At 46.3% G+C, this 18,841-nt stretch overlaps 1 protein-coding gene across 3 annotated transcripts; it reads left to right on the top strand.

The window, feature by feature from the left end:
* Positions 1–6,691: 6,691 nt before the first annotated feature.
* On the top strand, positions 6,692–12,613 carry LOC110296554 (N-acetyltransferase family 8 member 2-like). 3 transcript variants are annotated; one of them, XM_085840445.1, is made up of 5 exons: positions 6,692–6,989; positions 9,338–9,475; positions 9,570–9,714; positions 10,038–10,459; positions 11,757–12,613. In XM_085840445.1, the coding sequence occupies exons 4-5, from the start codon at positions 10,112–10,114 to the stop codon at positions 11,955–11,957; spliced, it is 549 nt and encodes a 182-aa protein (XP_085696571.1). In that variant the 5' UTR covers positions 6,692–6,989; positions 9,338–9,475; positions 9,570–9,714; positions 10,038–10,111; the 3' UTR covers positions 11,958–12,613. The 3 variants fall into 3 exon arrangements, with proteins under 3 accessions (XP_085696571.1, XP_085696570.1, XP_085696569.1); XM_085840444.1 differs by having other exon boundaries at positions 6,692–7,279; positions 10,038–12,613; XM_085840443.1 differs by having other exon boundaries at positions 10,038–12,613.
* Positions 12,614–18,841: the final 6,228 nt, after the last annotated feature.

Consider the following 18,841-nt stretch of genomic DNA (forward strand, 5'->3'; position numbering starts at 1 on the left):
GGGTGAAAAGCCAGAGGCCAGTTAAGGGACTAAGCCTATATCTATCAAAATAAGAACTAATCTTTGTAAATATATATGAAATTTCTACTTCCCTAGCTCTCCTGGTAAATCTAAATCTTATCTTAGACTGAAAAGCCACATGCTGGGATGTCCCTGGAAGGGAGATTAGCAGAACCACCTGTTTGCTCTTAGGGGCGGGGCGGAGAACCGGAGAATGTAGATTGACCTGCTTGAGAGAAGGAAGAATACTAAACAATTAGAGTGTAGTAATGTAAATTTTCTGTTTGGAGAAGTCAAGGTACTTTATTTAGATGCAAATTGTAAAGCTAAAGTTAATCTCGGGCCTCTTGTAGGGGAATTGGCTCAGAGGAAACAGTGTTTTTTGAGAGCTTCCACTCCCAGCTCAAGAGGAATTTTAGTCTTTAGAATGATACTTATGAGGAGAGACAGAATCTGTGTTTACCTGACGAATTAATCTCTCTGGTAGCCACCGTGCTTCATCTTCATCTCGTGAAAAAACACAAACCGAACCTCTTCCCCAGATTAGAACTGGATCTGGACCCTTCCATTTATTAGTCAGGGCGTCCTTCCATTTTACCAATGCATAAGAATTAGAAGTAACTGGGTGCCAGTGGCGTTCCGCTGCAGACTGACCTTTAATGTCAGTTTGCAAAAAGTTTAGGACAAATAAGGTAAAGGCAAGGTGAGCCTTTGGTGACCTTGGGGCAAATGCTCTGAATTAACTTTGCTAGGTAATTTAGAATATAGGAATCTCTAATAATTGAACTGAATATTAGACCAGTCTAAGATTGAGTTAGAATGGCTGGTCACACTGAAGAAGAGTGAAAAATCATTATGACTCTATTAAATGACTAATTTTACTAAGTCTGAATATACAATCTCTGATGTACTATTGCCATAAAGTTAAAAGGCTAGAAGCTAGTCTAAACTGGAAAAATGACAAGCAAGGATGGATCTAAAACATGAATTTAATCTTTTAGTCCTTTTAATCAGGACACTGAGTTAACTTACCTGTCAGCTCAGCACACGAATTACCAATATGCTTCTGTAGAGTTCTGTGGAGAGAACCTGTCTTTCCCTTTTCTAATAAGGTAGCTGTTTTAGGATCAATTTATAAGCCAATAAGTAGATCCTTTTAAGATACTAAAAAGCATTTATTAAATTTGACATTTTAATTTCAAATTTTGAAAATAAAGGTATGTTTTAAATAGTGTGCATGGAAATGCACTAAATAGTATATATGGGGATACAATTTCTCTCTTTTGTCCTCTAAGAGGTCAAAGTTTAAAATTTTACAATATCTAACCTTTTGAATTAATAACTTTTTGGACAAAACATTTTAAATATTTGGCTGTAAAGGGGCAGTGACTAATTGCACTTTCAATTATTTTTCTTAAGGAACGGTTGTAACTAGAAGGCTAGAAAAGTTATTAAGAGTCACACGTGCATAATTTATTTATCTATTAACTAGAAATATGTATAAGCAATTGTAAATTTGAGAATTAATAGTATCTGAGGGACGAACAATTTTAAGTAATTATGAGCTCAGAGATATAGCATTGACTATCAATATATAAATTAAGGTTTGATTGTTCAGCATTTTAAAACACCATCTACAGCACACAACCAGATTATTTGTGCTGGAATAGGGGCAACTGTGTGTCTTAAGACTCTGCTCCACAGCAGCTAGTTGGGCCCACGTGGCCAACGATCGGCTGGGAGGATGAGAAAAATGACTTTACAATAATGTTTTTTCTGGCCAAAGAATTGTCTTGGGCACAACTAATTTTTAATTACCAATTAACAACAATTATAAAAGCTTTCTTTATTTTTTGTAAAACCTTTTGCAGCAAATCAAAACACCAAATAACAAAAGGATACTGTCTCTGAATCTTTTGGGTGAGAGCAAGGATTTAAGGTAAACTTCCCTTGAGAAGCATTAGTTAATAAAATATTTTTCACTTAGGAAACAATATATACTGAAAGATTAAAACTTTTGGCTTCTTGTAAAGAAGCAGAAACAATAAACATTTTTCTTACATAATGTAAAGCTATATTAGCCATACATAGAGGCAAAATTTTCTAGTGATTACCAGTTTACTAGAAGCAAAAATCTTTGAATTTAAGCATTATTTTAAACATCTGAATAGATCTGTAACACTGTTAAAAAGAAATTTTCTTGAACACAGGGAAAAACTTTTTTAGGCATTGTTTGCAAAACAAAAGAAAAGGCCACAAGCCGCTCTGGGACTGCCCAGAGCCCTGTATTGACTCAAAGGTAAAATACTTTTTAATTTGAGCATCAATCTTAAATTTGCAATCAAACTGCAAGCTGCAGTCAATGGAACAATGGCAGTTTTAACCATAATTTTTAAGTTTTTGTGCAAGGTTAGGATAATATCTACAACTTTGGGAAAGCAAAACCTATGTTTAAAACAATTTATCACTGTTAAAATCAATATTAGAAGCATTACTATCATATTACGAAGTTTGGATATCAATTAATACCTATGAATATCTATTAAAGCAAGCTTTAACGCTTTAATAAAGAGGCATTGCTTTATATCTTATCTTAAATTTTACTATTTAGGATAGGAACCACATTTATCATTATCTAAACTAGAAATATCTTAAGAGACTCAGCTTCTAGGGCTGCCTTAGGCCACGTGTCTGGTTTTTGGCTGAAACACGTGGCAGCTCTCGGCCTTGCAGATAAAGTTTTTTATACCATTTTTATTATCCAACATAAAACATAGAACATTCATTCATACAGACTGGACACGAACATACATGAATTGAACACGAGAACAGATTGGTGCACCAGACATAAACAAGACACAAAATGGGGCAGAGTACTCCTGCTATTTGGGACAATTTCCTCCCTCATGATGCAGTTTTTATAACTGCGGCAATCCGCCTGTTTTAATTTCCTTTTAATAAACCCTTTCCTTTCTCACACCTAACAATGTAGCTTTTTTCTAGCCACGGCCTACCGCCTGTGCCTAGCTCCTCTTAAGCTTCACTGCTGAACCTAAGTGAACCAGCGCTAGGGCTTAACGCTGTCTCAGCTTAGCCCATACCTTCTCTGGTATGAATTTCTTTTATCTTTAAGCAACTCCTGAAAACTAAACACAATCGCCTGATCCATGATTTTGAACCCTTCTTTCTTCCACCTAAGCAGTTTTCTAAAAAAAACTGCGGCACACCGCCTGTCTCCGTATCTAGTTCCGATTTACGAACTGCTGACCCCAAGCAGAAACAGTGTTGGGTCAGCACTGCTTCAAACTTGTTCGTATCCTACCGCATCCCCAGCAACACTCTACAAAACTGAATTTTTTTTTTTTTTAGGCTAGTGCTAGCATGTGTACCTGTCCGTTGCTCCGATGCTCCTCCGATACGAAGATTCTTTCCTTTCTTGTGGAGCTCCACACAGCAGTCGTTTCTCTTAGCATCCCTCCGCCATTCTTCAGGTCCCAGTTCTGGCGCCAACTGTTGCGGCCCGCCCGCGGTCCACAACACGAACGGTTCACTGAGAATGGCAGTTCCCTGCAAAGAGAGGAATCTAGACGGGGCGGAAGAAACAATGGAGTCAAGACAAGACTCTGATCAAGACTCAATTTAATATTTCCAGACACTCAGTTTATAAAGGAAGGGGGAGGGAACCCAATTTCCTGCCAAGTAACTCAGGGTCCAGTAGCAGGACGAACACGTGTGTGACTCCAGGCAGCAAGGTCAGGTTCCAGCAGTGGGCGTGGCAGGACGAATGAGCCGGTAGCTCCACCCTTGAGCAGGCAGGTTCTAGGCTGGGGGGAAGGGAGGCCACAGAAGGGAGGGAAGGTTTGGGGAACCTGGGCAGCTGGGAATAGACCCTGTCCTCAAGGAGGCCTCAGACAAAGCACCACTCCCTTCCTCCATCTTCCAATCTCTCCCAGGCCTCCCACCTCATCCCCAATGCCAAACCCTTGCTGTGTCAGTACAGAGGCCCAGTCTCCAGGGCAGAGGGTGGCAGGAGGGTAAGTGCTGACCTGGGCATGAAGGGCTGTGAAGGCATCTAGGACAGCCAGTTGTGATGCATCTAAATTCTGTCCCCAGAACAACTGACCTGAAGGCCATGCTTTACTTTCTGGGGTGACTGAACAGAACTGCAGCAAAGCCAGGAAAAACAGAACAACAAAGCCAGAGTGGCCATGAGCCAGCCCAGCTCAAGGCTGCTGAGCACACAGCTTGGGATGGGCTAAGTAGGAGGTTGGCAGCAGGAGGCCATCATACAGCCTGTGAGCCACTGGGTTCTCCTAAAATGCAGCTGGAGGCTTAGGGCTGGCTGGGTTCTGAATGGTGGCTGGGGTGTGCCAAAGCCACCTCCTCCATACTGACACAAAGCCTTGCTTGTCTTTCCCAATCCTGGGGAGCAAGAGTGACCACTGATTGACACAGCCCCTCCTCTACCTTATCCCTGCTGGCTTCTTATCCAAGCAGGCAAATAAATGTGACCCCCGAAAACACACCTTCTGTCTCTTTTCTCCACCCCCTTACCCATGTAGGTTGGTGCACATGTCTGCAGAGGGTAGAGGAGCCTGCCACTCACCTTTTGAAACGGTCTCTCACTGGAACTTGCGACTAATCTATTAGGGTATACTGGCTGCAAAGAGTCCTAGGGATTTTCTGGTTCCTGCCTCCTCAGAGCTAGGATTTACAAGGGCTGGCCACCATGTCTCAGTTATGAACACAGATGCTACAGATCCAACCCGGGTCCTAAGGTTTGTGTGGCAAGCGATTTTCTGACTGAGCCTATCCCTAGCTCCTACATCCCCTTTCCTCGCAGCACATTCTAGGTAGAAATGAGAAGTTTTTCCAACGCATAACACAGGCTCTGGACTTCACTGGTTACTGTAGAGACCATTGTTCTTACATGGGCTCAAACTGCCCTTTGAGAGTCATGAGAACTTCTGTTAACTTCCTCCCTGGGAAATGGAAACACTTTATTTGTTTTCTTGATCTGAGGCTCACAGGGATCAAACACATCCCGAGGAGAAAATAAGCTTCACAAATCATCTTGCAGACACACATTAATAAACTGTACCAGTCGCACACAGGCCAAAGTGGAGGCTGTGTTTAGTAACTGGCACTGCTTACAGGGTTGCTTTGGGGCAGCTCATCCCTGCACTGGCATTCACAGTGTGGTGGGGCAGCGTCCACTGTGTGCAGGCATTAGAGGTGCTGTGGAGCTGGCTAACTTGGACACTGGGATTAGTAGTGCAGACAGTAGCAGCCTCACACCAACACCAACTGAGGTGTTCCTGCCTCCTCTTTATCCCGCTCTTTCCATGGTAGGGACACCAACTTCAGTGCCAGGATCACATAGTGGAAGGAAAGAACTAGCTTGTGTTTGTTGGTTGGTTGCTTGGTTTTGTTTTGTTTTGTCTTTTAGAGACAGGGTTTCTCTGTGTAGCCCTGACTGTACTGGAACTCACTTTGTACACCATGCTGGCCTCGAGCTCAGAAATCCATCTGCCTCTGCCTCCCACGTACTGGGTGAGCGCCACCACTGCCCGGCCCAAGAACTAGCTCTTAACAGTTCTCCTCTGGGGCTGGCGAGATGGCTCAGGGGTTAAGACACCAACTGCTCTACCGAAGGTCCCGAGTTCAAATCCCAGCAACCACATGGTGGCTCACAACCATCCATAATGAAGTCTGATGCCCTCTTCTGGAGTATCTGAGGACAGCTACAGTGTACTTACATTAAATAAATAAATAAATAAATAAATAAATAAAATGTCCAATATCTTAAAACAAACAAACAAACAAATCAGTCCTCCTCTGATTTGAACATGTAGATTATGGCTCCCTTGCCACCCCTCCCAGTTTTTTTCAAGTAGAGTCTGGGTGTGGGGTTCTCACCATCCCGGCACTCATGCGACTCCAGCAAGAGCATTACTCCTTGTCGTCTTGCCTTCCCAGCCCCTAACGGTGTTGACTGCTTAGGTACTTGTTATGTCAGGAAGAATGCTTAGACAAGCCTGATGACCTTCCGTTTGAGATGTTAGGTAACATTTGTTTCCACCCTCTTCAATGATATCAGAATTGAAGTGACATTTGCTAAGACATCTTTCAAAATCCCTAGTAGCAAAACAACACAAGGAACTCGTGTTTTCTCTGTCTGAGACATCTCTGGACCATCTTCCTCGGACATGGGCTTCCTTTCTCTCAGATACAAGCTTTCCTTTCAAGTGGTTGAACAAACTTTCCATGGAGTTCTCATCGTCAATTTCCAGTTCGTCGTGGGAAATCTGATGGTGGCTACCAGATTGAACATGGGTCAACCATCATAAAAATTACTCAGAGCCTGAAGCATCCTCACAAATGAATATGTGCTCTGCACACAGGTCTCTGTGGGCGAGTAACACTGATCTAGCTGTTTTACTTTTCTCTGACTCTTAATGGACTGTAGTTTCATGACCTCGAGGTATGTTGTATACACAGGATTCTTAAAGTAGTGAAATGAGTGTTTTTTTTTTAAAAACATCGTGATTAACGTCAAAGTCTGAGTACCTACTGAGCATGAAGCCCTAGAGACCAGTAGACACACACTCCTGCAAGCACAAGATCTTCAGTGGCCTCTGCTCTCTGATCCTGCCTCAGCCTCGGGTCCTACCGCCAGGGGGCGCCGTGCGTCCAGAGCAGCGCTGAGGCGCGCACCCCTTTCTTACACCTGCTCTCCACACTTGGCCTTGGAGGGAGCGCAGTGAACTTGGGCCAGGAGTCTGCGCACCATCTCAGGAGAAAAGTGTCCGCAGGGCAGGAGAAGCACTCGCTGGGTCAGTTCCTGAGAGCGGAGCTCACCCTCGGTCTCGGTCGGCTCAAAAGATCTTCCCCAGGGAAACAAGTCCGCCACTTCCGGAAGACACAGTTCCCGCCCAGGGAGAGAGCTGCTGAGCTGCTGAGCTGCTGAGGAAGTCTTTCAGATGCTGGTGGGTGTCGCCCTCACCTTCTTCAGATGAGTCTTCCTCACCACAGAGCCTGAGTTGCTGACAGAGAGGAAAGCAGGTGTTTTTTCAGGAAAAGGTGGAAATTGAAATGGTGTTTTGAGTCGTGCCTTTGTTCTTAGCCAACATCCTGACTCTCCTTAGGAACCCTCAGGTTCTCCCTGGGGTGGAGACAGATTACCACCACGGGAAGATTCACTGTCCTTTGCAAGAACATTCTGGACTCTTATCAAGTGGGCTCTCAGGAGGAATTAGGGAGGCATCCACTTGGGGAGGTGAGTGAGTGTTTTTGATCGAAGGAGCTCCAGGAGTGCTTGGAATCCTGGGGCCACATTAACACCCTCAACCAGATGGGTGTTCCTCAGGACACTGAGTTTTCCCGGACACTATGTTGGACCTAGGTGAGACCTCTTGTTTTTGGCTTTGTGGAGGCAGTGAATGGCTTAAGATCAAGGCACTGCTCTTAAGGAGGCCACCAAAGAACAGAATGTGCGAGAAGCAACAAGGACCTGCCACTGCAGGTTCTTATCCTTATTAGGCAGAAGAGACTCAATTCCAGGAGCACAAGAGACCACAAATAGGCTTTTTTTTCCTGAGGATTGACTTAGTTAGGGTATTTGAGGGTGGGTGGGTGGGTGACATAGCAAGAGTAGCTTCTGGCTTTGGCAGGAATGTGCCCTTGCTGCTGGGTAGAGCTGGGAACAGAACTCAGGTCCCAATCTGAGTAGACTATAACCCTGAAGCCTACTCCTGTAGTCCCACTTAATGCTACCTAGGCCTCAAAGAGTCTACAACCTACCAAAACAGTGACACCATTTGGAGACCAATATTCAAATACATAAACCTATAGGGAACATTTGGCCTTCAGTCGGTAACAGCAGCTTTCACCAGGACTTGGGTTCCAGTTTCTGGTTTACCATACGGAAGAAAGCTGAAGGCAGCACTGACAGACAAGCCATGAGTTTCCTAAACATGGCCTCGCCCCAGTAGGGTCTTAGTTATTCTTTTATAGTCATGCACTCAGGGTGCTCAGCCTCACCTGAATCCTGTTAAATCTACTGTCAATTTAGCTCCAGAATGTATGTCCACATGGTTGGAGGCTCAGAGGTCTTAATGTCTTCACTCTGGTCTCAGCTACCTTTGTGTCTCTTGGTTCTCTGCCAACCCAACCGATTCCTTTGTCAACTCAGACAAGGCTCTCCTTCAGACCATATAAACCATGAGATGCTGATAGACCATGGAATGCAAGGTAGTGGCAAATCACACCTCTGAGTGAATTAACCATAAGTCATGCCTTTTGTTTCTGCCAGACTCACTTCAGAGCCCAGCCTCAGGTAGCTTGGTTTCTGTCAAGCAAGGTTGTTCTCCTTATCTAGCTGCTTTGTGAGCCATCTGGGGCCCCTGCACCTGGGCCTTCTCTAGCTCAAATGCTACACCTGCCTTTGGAGAGGTCTGCTGCCATCTTTCTCTCTCTCCTGATTGATTCTCACCTATGTATCAAGTCATATAAACAAACACACAGTACATGCATCCCACTAATTAAAACCATATTTCTCTGTTCATTGTAAGGGTCCATGCTACATAAACTTGAAGTTGTTCCTTCTCCTCTCCCTCCCACATTTCTCCCCCATCCTAATATTTCCCCCTCTATGTAGGGTGTCTTTCCTCCAAAACTGTGACCATATTTTCTTCAAGCTGCTCCTTAGTCCTGCTCAGGGAATCTCTGTTTCTCTCCTTTGACCTGAGAGCTTCCTGCCTGATGGCGAGAGGCTAAAGAAGCTCTCACCTAGATCCTTCATCCCAAGTCCTCCCTGGAAACCCTCTCTGCCTTTATCCTCTTTCCCACATCCTCTGGTCTTTATTATTGATTTTTGTAAAGTTTTAAAGGCTATCGCTTAAGCCCCCAAACTCCTGAGAATCTTCTTCAATATAGGACCCCACCAAGGCTGCCTTCCCTCTTTCTCCTTAGAACTCGATTGCTCCCAGGTGGTCATAGAGACAGGCTAAATGCTACAGGTGTACCAGCATACATCATGATCTTGTGATGCACATGTCATCCCTGTCTTTGTGACCTTTTCCAGGAGGTATGTGCCAATTCCAATGACTAGGCCGGAAACCAGAGGTGGCAAAGTACACTGGGTGTAAGAGGTTATGATATGAAAGGGACAGAAAGGAGAATGAAGCTTCCTGAAATGATGAGGAACTTGGGGCAATCCAGAGCCAGCTTCCCCTCTAGGATAATACTGTGGAGCTCAAGAGCTCAAGAGATAATAGATATGGGTCCCCTCCCATGTCATATTTCAGCTCTTGACCTTTGGTTTATGATTGTCCAGGAGTCAGCCAGTGAAATGCCAGGCTAGATCTATGCTCTAGAGGTTCATCAGACCCTGGTAGAGTCTCCCTGGATGTCATTGGAGCCTGAAGCCATCCTGGACACTTGGAACTGTGGTACTACACGAGAGGACAGAGAGGTGAGACTTGGTTCTCCTTGGGTCTGGAGTCCCAGAGCCTTCTTGAAGACCCTTGAGTGGAGAGTTTTTACATTGATCCTTTGCTTTTCTGTAGACTGAATCATTCCAGTTGCTGGAAAGAGGATTTGTTGAAACTTGCACCTGGGAACACAGGAGTTTTCAAGTCTGGACCCTGAAGAGGAAACAGAAGATCTCAGAACAGCACATCTTTCCACAGTGTGGCACCTCAGTTCCCAAAGGTCAGAGAACTTGTCATTAGAGGCAGGTGTCAGGGAGGGCTCTGCACACAGCTTCCTTTATTAAATCTTCAAAGCCTCCTAGAAACCAGGTGCTGTTTTACCCTGGTCTCCAGGGGAAGACACACGGGCTCAGAGAGGTCATGGGACATGTCCCAGGGACACATGGCTAGAAAAGGGAGGAAGTGGGGTCATTAGTGAGGATGGCTTGACACTTCTCTCAGTAGTAGTGTCAACAGAGGTACACCTGTGAGTGGAGTCTCCCTGGCTTCTGAGAGTCTGGGAGGGAATTGGGGGGCTGACCTGGCTTCCTCTGTTTCCTGCAGGGCTCAGGGAAGCTGTGCAAGAAGGTCTGGATGTCCCTTGTGATCACTGATACTTGAGAGCCAGAAGTCTCCCCATGGCTTTTTATCGCATCCGACAGTACCAGGAGAAGGACCACAAAAAGGTCCTGGAATTGTTCTCTAGGGGCATGAAGGAGCATGTCCCTGCTGCCTTCCACCATATGCTGACACTGCCTCAGACTCTCCTGCTCTTACCTGGGGTGCCTGTGACCATAGTCCTAGTGTCTGGCTCCTGGCTCCTGGCCACAGTATGCAGCTTCCTCTTTCTCCTTTGCCTGCGGCTCCTTATCTGGCTTTCTTGGAGAAATTACGTGGCTACAAGTTTGCAAGCTGACCTGGCTGACATCACCAAGTCCTACCTGAATGCACATGGCTCCTTCTGGGTGGCTGAGTCTGGAGACCAGGTAGTTGGCATAGTGGGTGCTCGGCCAGTCAAGGACCCTCCATTAGGGAAGAAGCAGATGCAGCTTTTTCGCCTGTCTGTGTCCTCACAGCATCGAGGACAGGGGATAGCGAAAGCACTGGTCAGAACTGTCCTCTGGTTTGCTCGGGACCAGGACTACAGTGATGTTGTTCTTGAGACCAGTTGTGTGCAGTACAGTGCTGTGGCTCTCTACCAGGCCATGGGCTTCCGGAAGACGGGCCAGTACTTTGTGAGCATAGCCACAAGGTTAATGGGTCTTTCTATCCTCCATTTCACCTACTCTCTCCCTTTTGCTTGGGGATCAGGGATGTGACCTGATATCCTTTGTTTGCCTTGGAGGCTCCAGTTCACTCTGCTGTAGGAACAGGCCATCCCTGACATGTTCCTGCTACCAATCCCAAGGGCTCCCTTTGCACTCCTTTCAGATGCAGCCAGGCTGGTGGTGACCTGTGGGTGTTGGCTCCATTCTGCCTTTTTAAGTATCTCTCTTTCGTCTTTCTAGTGCCATGATAAGATAGCACAAAACCCAACTGAGTCGATCCTGCACACATTTCACTTAGGAATCTGTTAGCTGTCAGTTTCAGCTAGGTGGTCTCAAGACCTCAAGGCAAGCAACCTTGCTGAGCTGAAGTTCCAGCAGCTCACACAGGATTTAAATCTAAGACTTGTGTGCAAATGGAGCCTCCACTGGTAGAGGCACAGCACAGATCAGGGTGGCTGCACCCAGAGCGCTGGAGCAAAGAAGCCTGTAACTTACTCCTAAGCCACCTTTGTGCAGAGGGAGGAAGGGGACCTCTGATGCAGTGGGAGTAACTTTGAATGGCCTCTCCTGGTGGAATGATCCCTCCTGGCCTCTTGGTCCCAATCTTATGGGAAAGCACAATTAAATAGATACAGAGCATGAAATGTACTTGGGAATTCATGAGGATGAAATGGGGTCAGGAATTGTATGAATATGTCACCCTAGGGAAAAAGCCCGGACCAATTGGCACTCGAGTAGGTTGGACATCAGCGGGCTTCCAGTGCTCCTGGTTTTCCTCTGTAAAAAGTTAAAATGGCAGTTCAGGAGTTGGAACAGCACTGTAGAGTGGAGAAAGGCAGTCTCAGAACTAATAAAGTTGTTGGCTGAAGATGACCCTGCTAGGCAGAGGAGCCTTCTAGAATTGTTAAGGAAAGGCCCAGAGGGACATCAAATCACAGATGTGGTTTCCACTGCTTTTGGTTGCATGCTGGAACTGGAGAACTCCTTGCTGAGGACATGACCTGTTTGGTTTCAGGACACAGAAGAATCAACAGAGATTGACCTGGAACAGCCTTGTGTGCTCGCTGGGTCTCTAGTGCCAAGAGGCTTGATCCAGGCTGCTGAGGGACAATTGTTGAGACAGTCTTGCTCCCTGTGCTGTGTTGTTACATGCCGGAAAGATGTATGCTGTAGTGCTATAGTGACATTGTTATGCTTGCACCCACATACTTTCTGATTAAGACCTCCACAGGTGGATATTCCCATTGATTATTCTAAATCAAGACAAAATTATGTGATGTGCAGGCCACAGGCCATAGTAAGAAGACTACTACTATTGTCTTAGTTTTTGTTAAGCAGGTATAGACTTTTATCAGCTTGCCTTCAAAACATTTGTGTTCATGCCCAGTGACTGCTGTTCCAGTGTCACTTGTAATTGGGAGCCTTTTCACAGTGGGAGATGGTCACTCCAAAGACTCATAACTTGTACAATTGCAGAGAATAGGTGACTGATCCTTTGATATAGCCCAATATTGGGCCATAGAGGGAAGAAAATAGATGTATATGTCCAAGGCCTAGAAGAATTATGGAAGAGGATGCATAAAGATTTAAGATCTGGAGTGGGTGGGATACCCTGTATCCCTTTGGTCTGAATTGAAACTTCCCCTTTTAGAGGGCTGACAGAGGCTCAGGAGACTCTGGAGAGCGTTCCTCTCTGATGTCACCCAGGCAGTAAACATTTATCAGCAGAGAGAAGCCTCTTAGGAACCCCAGGGTTGGAGTTTTGTAAGTCATTACCAATGCAGTGATCACACTGCCTGGGCACCCCGTGCTCCTGTAAGTAATCCCTCACCCCCGTCCCTGTGCTCCAATAAACTCTTTCATCAGACTTGACTTGGGTGGATTTGGGTTTGGTTGCTTGGTTGCTTAGTTGCTTGGGTCTGTCATAGTGCCTGGATGATGAGAATAGATGTTCATTCCCATCCCCAGGGGAAGTCGGACACAAAACACTGACCCAGGCACAAAAACAGATGGTTTTAGTCATTTTGTACCCCGTTTGGGAGGGAATCCAAATGACAGGAACAGAGAGGCCAAGCAATTCCAGGATGGAAAGACTGCCAAAGTAGGCAATCAGTGTGTCCTTGGCACCTGGGAAAGCTGTGTGGCCCTCCACCTCCTTACTGGAATCTCTCCTGCTCAGGGACCCTGCTCATGTATCTAGCCTCAGAAATTCGCTGGACCTCCTTGCTCAGCCCCTGCCCTTTGTCTACATGGCAGCAGCTCAGTAAAATTTGCTGGCAGCATCCAAACATGCTATGCTAATACATCCTCCCCCCCCTTTTTACTCCCCCCTGCCATTATCATTACCATCTCAGCAACTGTGCTTTCAATTAAGGTATTCTGTGTGTCATGGAGAGTTATTTCTATGTTCCACGTCTTGTGTTCTCACAGGGGAACACCACCTCCCATGTTGCCTGATGAGAATAAGAGGGGACATGGAGCTTTTTATACTCACAAGGCTAATACCAGCAGGTAAATGTCCACCCTAAACAGAGTCTTATCCAGGTGCCATGTACCCATCTCCAGGAGGAGGGGGGCAGACGTCATCAGTGGTCTAGAACTAATTCTTTTTTTCCCAAAGATTTATTTTATTTATATGAGTATACTGTAGCTGTCTTCAGACATACCAGAAGAGGGCATCAGATCCCGTTACAGATGGGTGTGAGTCACCATGTGGTTGCTGGGAATTGAACTCAGGACCTCTGGAAGAACAGTCAGTGCTCTTAACTGCTGAGCCACCTCTCCAGCCCTGAACCAATTCTCCATGAATAAGGCTTTCCCATCTCCTCCTGAAGGATGCAAAGATGGAGCCCATGCTGTGCTGATGGCTGCTGTGCTGTGGATGGGATTGGCATCAGTCAGTCAGCGGGGCTAATACAAGAAGGAAGATGCATTGGAGTTGGGACGTCTACATGATAAATAGGAAATTGTGCCAGGAGCTCTGAGCTAAGCTGCTCAGAGTTAACCTAGGAAAATGGAGGTGGCCAGAGTTTCAGGAGACAGAAACAGGAAGCAATGTGTGCTGGGGATGCTTGGGATTTGAGAAATATGGCTGTGCACAACACTTTTGCTGGAGCAATGGCCACTAAGTCTTACAGTGTAACCATCGGTTCTGTTCATGTTGTATACCTTTCATCTAAAAAAAAAAATGGAGGAAAGAGAATTGTTTGGAAAAGAACTCAAGCCAGGCATGGTGGCACACGCCTTTCATCTCAACACTCGGGAGGCAGAGGCAGGCAGATTTCTGAGCTTGAGGCCAGCCTGGTCTACACAGTGAGTTCCAGAACAGCCAGAGATACACAGAGAAACCCTGTCTCGACCCCCCCCCCCCACAAAAAAGAATGAACTCAAATGCTAGGATCTTCAAGGTTAGAAAGAGCAAACTGTGGGTGGAATTTTTGTAATAATGGAGTGACTGTGGCCAGAGCCAGTGGCTGTGCCACTTTAACTCTGATTGGATGAATCCATCCCAACCATCCCCAGGAACAGAGGTGCAGATACACATAGAGGCAGAATGAAGCTGCAAATCCAGTCTGTTTAATGTAAAACGTGCACCTAGAATCTCTGTCCTTAGGATCACCTTAGGCTGTGGAGCCAGAGACACGAACAGTTTGGATTTTGTAGAGTAAAGCACCTTACACACCCAATCAGGCGTCATTGGAAGAACCAGTGTAAGGTGGAGAGGGACCTGAAGCTTGAAATAGGTGGCTGAATAAACCAGAGAGATTGTGTCCCTTCCAAAGAAGCAAGAAAGCCCACTGAGCCTATTCCTCACACATAAGTCATTTATTGAAGCCTGAGAAGTACCAATTCTTTGAACCTGGGTTTCCCTTGGAGTTCAGCTACATGTTTCTAGTCATGGACAGACTCAAGGCTGAACTGAATAACTAAGGACAGGAAGTCACCTCATGTGCCAAGCACTTTTCTGACTGAGCCTATTCCTAGCTCCTAGATCCGCTTTCCTCGCAGCACTACATTCTAGCTAGAAATGAGCAGCTGTTCCAAAGGATAACACAGGCTCTGGACTTCACTGGTTACTGTAGAGACCATTGTTTCTTACATGGGCTCAAACTGCCCTTTGAGAGTCATGAGAACTTCCATAAACTTCCTTCCTGGGAAATGGAAACACTTTATTTGTTTTCTTGGTCAGAGGCTCACAGGGATCAAACACATCCCGAGGAGAAATTAAGCTTCACAAATCATCTTGCAGACACATATTAATAAACTGTACCAGCCGCACACAGGCCAAAGTGGAGGCTGTGTTTAGTAACTGGCATTGCTTACAGGGTTGCTTTGGGGCAGCTCAATCCCTGCACTGGCATTCAGAGAGTGGTGGGGCAGCGTCCCCCGTGTGTAGGCATTAGAGGTGCTGTGGAGCTGGCTAACTTGGACACTGGCATTAGTAGTGCAGACAGTAACACCTCACACCAACAACCAACTGAGGTGTTCCTGCCTCCTCTTTATCCCGCTCTTTCCATGGTAGGGACGCCAAGTTCAGTGCCAGGATCCCACAGTGGTAGGAAAGATCCAGCTCTTAACAGTCCTCCTCTGACTTGAACATGTAGATTATGGCTCCCTTGCCACTCATCCCAGTTTTTTCAAGTAGAGTCTGGGTGTGGGGTTCTCACCATCCCGGCACTCATGCGACTCCAGCAAGAGCATTACTCCTTGTCGTCTTGCCTTCCCAGCCCCTAACGGTGTTGACTGCTTAGGTACTTGTTATGTCAGGAAGAATGTTTAGACAAGCCTGATGACCTTCCGTTTGAGATGTTAGGTAACATTTGTTTCCACCCTCTTCAATGATATCAGAATTGAAGTGACATTTGCTAAGACATCTTTCAAAATCCCTAATAGCAAAACAACACAAGGAACTCGTGTTTTCTCTGTCTGAGACATCTCTGGACCATCTTCCTCGGACATGGGCTTCCTTTCTCTCAGATACAAGCTTTCCTTTCAAGTGGTTGAACAAACTTTCCATGGAGTTCTCATCGGCAATTTCCAGTTCGTCGTGGGAAATCTGATGGTGGCTACCAGATTGAACATGGGTCAACCATCATAAAAATTACTCAGAGCCTAAAGCATCCTCACAAATGAATATGTGCTCTGCACACAAGTTTCTGTGGGCAAGTAACACTGATCTAGTTGTTTTATTCTTTGATTCATAATGGATCTTAGTTTCATGACCTCAGTAATATTGTATACACAGCATGATACATTCTTTTTAAGGTTTTTCAAGACAGGGTTTCTCTGTGTAGTCGTTCTGGCTGTCCTGGAACTCACTCTGGAGACCAGGCTGGCCTCCAACTCAGAAATCCGCCTGCCTCTGCCTCCCAATTGCTGGGATTAAAGGCATGCGCCACTACTGCTTGGCTAGCATGATACATTATTAACGTAGTGAAATGAGTAGTTTTTTTTTTTTTTTAATTAAAAACAACGTGATTGAGGGCAAAGTCTGAGTACCTACTGAGCATGACCAGTAGACACACACTCCTGCAAGCACAAGATCTTCAGTGGCCTCTGCTCTCTGATCCTGCCTCAGCCTCGGGTCCTACCGCCAGGGGGCGCCGCGCGTCCAGAGCAGCGCTGAGGCGCGCACCCCTTTCTTACACCTGCTCTCCACACTTGGCCTTGGAGGGAGCGCAGTGAACTTGGGCCAGGAGTCTGCGCACCATCTCAGGAGAAAAGTGTCCGCAGGGCAGGAGAAGCACTCGCTACGTCAGTTCCTGAGCGCGGAGCTCACCCTCAGTCTCGGTCGGCTCATCATCTTCCCCAGGGAAACAAGTCCGCCACTTCCGGAAGACACAGTTCCAGCCCAGGGGGAGAGCTGCTGAGCTGCTGAGCTGCTGAGGAAGTCTTTCAGATGCTGGTGGGTGTCGCCCTCACCTTCTTCAGATGAGTCTTCCTCACCACAGAGCCTGAGTTGCTGACAGAGAGGAAAGCAGGTGTTTTTTCAGGAAAAGGTGGAAATTGAAATGGTGTTTTGAGTCGTGCCTTTGTTCTTAGCCAACATCCTGACTCTCCTTAGGAACCCTCAGGTTCTCCCTGGGGTGGAGACAGATTACCACCACGGGAAGATTCACTGTCCTTTGCAAGAACATTCTGGACTCTTATCAAGTGGGCTCTCAGGAGGAATTAGGGAGGCATCCACTTGGGGAGATGAGTGAGTGTTTTTGATTGAAGGAACTCCAGGAGTACTTGGAAGCCTAGGGCCGCATTAACACCCTCAACCAGATGGGTGTTCCTCGGGACACTGAGTTTTCCCGGACACTATGTTGGACCTAGGTGAGACCTCCTGTTTTTGGCATTGTGGAGGTAGTGAATGGCTTAAGATCAAGGCACTGCTCTTAAAGAGGCCACCGAGGAAAGGAGTGGGTGACAGGTGGCAAGGTCCTGCCTCTACAGGTTCTGCATCCTTATTCGGCAGCAGAGACTCAATTCCAGGAGCACAAGAGAGCACAAATAGGCTTTTTCCCTGAAGATTGACTTAGCTAGGGTATTTGGGGATGGGTGGGAGGGTGGGTGACATAGCAGGAGTAGCTTCTGGCTTTAGCGGGAATGTGTCCTTGCCGCTGAGAAAAGCTGGGAACAGAACTCAGGTCCCAATCTGAGTAGGCTATAACCCTGTAGCCTACCCCTGTAGTCTCTCTTAATGCTACCTAGGCCTCAAAGAGTCTACAACCTACCAAAACAGTGACACCATTTGGAGACCAATATTCAAATATATAAACCTATAGGGAACATTTGGACTTCAGTTGGTAACAGCAGCTTCCATCAGGACCTGGGTTCCAGCTTCCAGTTTGCCATATGGAAGAAAGCTGAAGGCAGCACTGACAGACAAGCCATGAGTTTTCCAAACATGGCCTCACCCCAGCAGTATCTTAGTTGCTCTTTTATAGTCATGCACTCAGGTGCTCAGCCTCACCTGAATCCTGTTAAATCTACTGTCAATTTATCTCCAGAATGTATGTCCACATGGTTGGAGGCTCAGAGGTCTTAATGTCTTCACTCTGGTCTCAGCTACCATTGTGTCTCTTGGTTCTCTGCCAACCCAACCGATTCCTTTGTCAACTCAGACAAGGCTCTCCTTCAGACCATACAAACCATGAGATGCTGACAGCAAGGTAGTGGCAAATCACACCTCTGAGTGAATTAACCATAAGTCATGCCTTTTGTTTCTGCCAGACTCACTTCAGAGCCCAGCCTCAGGTAGCTTGGTTTCTGTCAAGCAAGGTTGTTCTCCATGTCCAGCTGCTTTGTGAGCCATCTGGGGCCCCTGCACCTGGGCCTTCTCTAGCTCAAATGCTACACCTGCCTTTGGAGAGGTCTGCTGCCATCTTTCTCTCTCCTGATTGATTCTCACATATGTATCTAGTCATATAAACACACACACAGTACATGCATCCCACTAATTAAAACCATATCTCTCTGTACCTTGTAAGGGTTCATGCTACATGCACTTGAAGTTGTTCCCTCTCCTCTCCCTCCCACATTTCTCCCCCACCCTAGTGTTTCCCCCCTCTATTTAGGGTGTCTTTCCTCCAAAACTGTGACCATATTCTCTTCAAGCTGCACCTTAGTCCTGCTCAGGGAATGTTTCTCTCCCTTCAACCTGAGAGCTCCCTGACTGATGACGAGAGGTTAAGGAAGCTCTCCTAGAGCCTTCTTCCCAAGTACTCCCCGGAAGTCCTCACTGCCTCTCATCCTCTCCCCCACATCCTCCGGTCTTTTTTTTTTTTTTTTTTTTTTGGGAAACATGAATTATTTTATTTTATTTTTTTAATTAGGTATTTTCCTCAATTACATTTCCAATGCTATCCAAAAAGTCCCCAATACACTCTCCCCCCCAGTCCCCCCACCCACCCACCCCCACCCCTTGGCCCTGGCATTCCCCTGTACTGGGGCATATAAAGTTGGCAAGTCCAATGGGCCTCTCTTTCCAGTGATGGCCGACTAGGCCATCTTTTGATACAAATGCAGCTAGAGTCAAGAGCTCTGGGGTACTGGTTAGTTCATAATAATGTTCCACCTATGGGGTTGCAGTTCCCTTTAGCTCCTTGGGTA

Source organism: Mus caroli, unplaced genomic scaffold (genome assembly GCF_978045245.1).
Source record: "Mus caroli unplaced genomic scaffold, Mus_caroli_1 scaffold_7, whole genome shotgun sequence".
Taxonomy (NCBI): Eukaryota; Metazoa; Chordata; class Mammalia; order Rodentia; family Muridae; genus Mus; species Mus caroli.

What these genes read in the sequence shown, in the direction of transcription:
- LOC110296554 (XM_085840444.1), top strand. Translation starts at nt 10,112, where the DNA reads ATGGCTTTTTATCGCATCCGACAGTACCAGGAGAAGGACCACAAAAAG.